This window comes from Sesamum indicum, linkage group LG8 (assembly GCF_026168435.1).
Source record: "Sesamum indicum cultivar Baizhima isolate 11 linkage group LG8, ASM2616843v1, whole genome shotgun sequence".
Classification (NCBI taxonomy): domain Eukaryota; kingdom Viridiplantae; phylum Streptophyta; class Magnoliopsida; order Lamiales; family Pedaliaceae; genus Sesamum; species Sesamum indicum.
This window is the reverse complement of record NC_142664.1, coordinates 18,012,301-18,015,627: the sequence shown is the minus strand read 5'-3', so window position 1 is coordinate 18,015,627 and position 3,327 is coordinate 18,012,301. Positions and strand designations below refer to the sequence as shown.

Sequence of the window (3,327 nt, the reverse complement as noted above, 5' to 3'; positions counted from 1 at the left end):
AGGAAACCTATAATTGAAAACAAAATCCTTAGAGAAAAATACAGGTTTGAGGAATGGCTCTAGCTATGTCTACAACAGCTGGCTTCTGTGGCTCTTCTCATGCAGTCCTTGCAGGCAGCCTCCAGCTCAGTAGCTCATCAAGCCGCTTGAGCATGCCTAAAACAAATCGACTTGCCTTTACTAAATCGGGTCTGAAAGTTCGAGCCCAGCAGCAGGGCTCAGCTGAGACTGCTGAGACGAGCCGGCGAGCCATGTTGGGGCTTCTTGCTGCCGGAATGGCCTCAGGGTCATTTGTTCAGACCGTACTGGCTGAATCCAACTCCACCTTGCTTGTCACACCAACTGCACTCTCCGGCACAAGGACTACTAGTAAATATATATTACTGTTCCTATTTAATATAATTTTGTCATGGGACAATCGGGTGACACGTGTTCAGTGATAATAATAAATGACATGCGGCCATATACAAGATATATCCAATCAATCACCTATATATTAACCCCGCCAAATATATCTTCTCTAATCTTATTGCCTGTTTAAATTTTGTGATGCAGAGACAATCAGAGTTGCTGGAATTCCCGGTTTGTTATCTGTTAAATCCGACAGCCAAGGCCTCATTCGTGCCGGTAATCTTTAATGTAGCTATTTACATGTTCATAATTAAAATTAAATTTACGCTTGTATGATCACTCAACTAATCTATTCTGCTTTGTTGCCTTCGATCATGTTGTTTCTCCGATTGGTGTTGCCTGAATTAATTGACTCGTATTCAGCCACGCAACTATCTATTGACGGATTGGTGGTGGATCCCATTGACATAACGAAACTACCACTGATCAATGTGGAGGATGATCCCAACTTCCCATCCGAAGTGCAGGCTTTCATGGACCAGATTCTTCTTGCTGATGCCATACTCTTCTCTGCGCCCGAGTATAATTACTCCGTCACTCGTAATAAACCTCAACCCCTTATCTCATACTCCTTTTGTTTTCTTTGAATTCCATTTGCATACAAACATTTGATTTTTTCTAATGATGTGCCCTCTACTGACATATTTTCACATTGGTTGTCGATCGAATATCGCACGTACCAGCTATTACTAAAAACGCAATTGACTGGCTATCCCTGATGCCACAAACTCTGGCTGGTAAAGCTGCCGCAATCATCAGCACGGGATGGGATTTTGGTGGGGGCAGAATGCAATATCATCTCCGCCAGATTGGGGTTAGGCCTGATTTGCATTTCATCAATAAGCCAGAAGTATTCGTGAGTACAATAGTCGACGCACAACACCCTCCAAAGTTTGATGCCAATGGCGACTTGATTGATGATAACGTCAGGGCACAGTTGCAGCAACTTCTCATATCCTTGCGAGATTTTACACTGCAATTACAGTGTACCAATGCTACCAGCCAGGCCAAAGCTATTCTCACCTGATCTTGCGACCTTGTTGTTATGGGGCTTGAAGGATAAACACCATCCACTTTGTGATCGTGCGACTTTCAGAATAAAACCGGCATAAATTAAGATGAAGTTGCTCAATTTGATCAGAAATTGTGTAATGATCATATTATATATGCCAACCAATTTCGTTTCTGTTGAAATTCTAGTTGTCGTCATAAAACTTAATTTTACAATACATGAACTGATAATAATATCTATTGCACGAAGCAGGTTGCATGGAAGCACAACAAAACTACGGGATATATAAAGACCACCTTGCATAATTAATGTCAAGTTTGCTAACCTTTACGTATATTGATCAGTGTCACCAAATTAGAATCAAACACAGATTACTTTTTCAAACTTCTACATACAATTTCAATAAACTTTAGGCAATAATTTTTAACTTTTACATACACTCTAGAAAATCGAAGGCAATAGTCCTGATCTTTGTGAACAAAGCAAGTCCACCAGATCGCAGTCTGCGTCGAGGTCGCGTCGCTATCCCACCAAGGCGAGCGACCTCGATTCTCTAGGCCGCTTGCAACCTCATGATTTTCAGTTTTGTCCTTTTCTGTACAGTTTAGCTTTTTTGTCCTTTTCTGTAGTTTGTTACGATTTTCGATTATTTCATAAATTTGGTTAGTTAGCAATGGATTAGCCAGATTCGTCCTTGTTGTATATATACATGTTTCTCATTGTATTTTCGCGATGATAAATGATTATCCATCCTTCACTATACTAATTTGAGAATGGAGGTATGGTTTTCTCTCTTGAACTTGAGAGTTTTACAATCTTCCCTAAAAAGAAAAGGGCAACGTTGTCTTATTTTTTCATAACAAATCAAATTTTAAGAAGGCTAAATAGTATTAGTTGATCTTTCAAATTTGCATTTAAGATCACATTAGTCCCTTAAGTTTATTTTTTTTAGCATCTTTAAATTTTAATTTTTATCTCTATTTGATCCTTTAACTTTTTGGAGGTTAAGATGGTCACTTAAGATATTTTATAAATTTAAGGAAATAAAATGAGAAAATTAAATTTCAATGACCATTTTACCCTCTAGTAGTCGAATTCCAGCGACTTTTTTGCTAGAAAATGGTCAGATAAATTAAATTAAGACAAAAGTAAAATTTAAAGAGGCTAAAATAAAAAAATAAATTTAAGAGACGTTTAAAAATATTCTAAATGCAAATTTAACAGACCAACTATTCTATTAACCCTTTTAAAAATCAAGTATTTCCTTATTAAAAAATGATGTCCCCATTCAAGGAAATCGTAAAATTTATCTTAATTTACTAAAATTTAATGTTTACTCATAAATATAAAAAATCAATTAATTGTTTCTTTGAAATTATTAAAAAAATCAAAATTGTGATACTTCTTCCTTTATTGAATAAAAATTAATAAAATAAGCATATAAATTTTGATTAAAAAAAATAAAAGTATATTCGTCGAATATTTTTTTTTAAATAAATTATTCACGATACTCAATCAGGACACACTAGAGATTAGCTCGAGGATCAATAATCACGTGGAGCAGTCGTTATCAGCGATGTTCGTCCGTACGAGGAACATTGAATTCTTTTCATATATAATCCGAGGGCAGAGAGAGTTCGATATCACCACGGAGTACTGCACCTGACCATTTGTGGAGGATTTTTTTTATAAATATGCTATTCTTTTTTAAAAAAAAAATAATTGTAGGGCTCAATTGCTAAATTAAATTCCAATAGAATGAAAACTACTACCACCTAAATTAGGGGATCAAAATTGCAATTCTTCCCTCTCTCAAATATTACAAGGGTCAAGAGACCTCACTAAAAATAAACAGCAACAAGGGGTATTTGAGGGGACTAATTTTTCAAACAACGAGGGGTATT

General features: G+C 36.2%; 1 protein-coding gene across 1 annotated transcript; it reads left to right on the top strand.

Moving 5' to 3' along the window:
• Window positions 1-1,605, top strand: LOC105167958 (NADPH:quinone oxidoreductase). Its single transcript, XM_011087855.3, has 4 exons — window positions 1-369; window positions 556-627; window positions 775-951; window positions 1,095-1,605. The coding sequence occupies exons 1-4, from the start codon at window positions 54-56 to the stop codon at window positions 1,436-1,438; spliced, it is 909 nt and encodes a 302-aa protein (XP_011086157.1). The 5' UTR covers window positions 1-53; the 3' UTR covers window positions 1,439-1,605.
• The last annotated feature ends 1,722 nt before the right edge of the window (window positions 1,606-3,327 follow it).

Excerpts from the sequence above, each read along its gene's own strand:
- LOC105167958 (XM_011087855.3), top strand. The coding sequence starts at position 54 with ATGGCTCTAGCTATGTCTACAACAGCTGGCTTCTGTGGCTCTTCTCAT. Across the intron at positions 370-555 it reads CTCCGGCACAAGGACTACTA|AGACAATCAGAGTTGCTGGA; the intron begins GTAAATATATAT and ends TTTGTGATGCAG. Across the intron at positions 628-774 it reads CCAAGGCCTCATTCGTGCCG|CCACGCAACTATCTATTGAC; the intron begins GTAATCTTTAAT and ends ACTCGTATTCAG.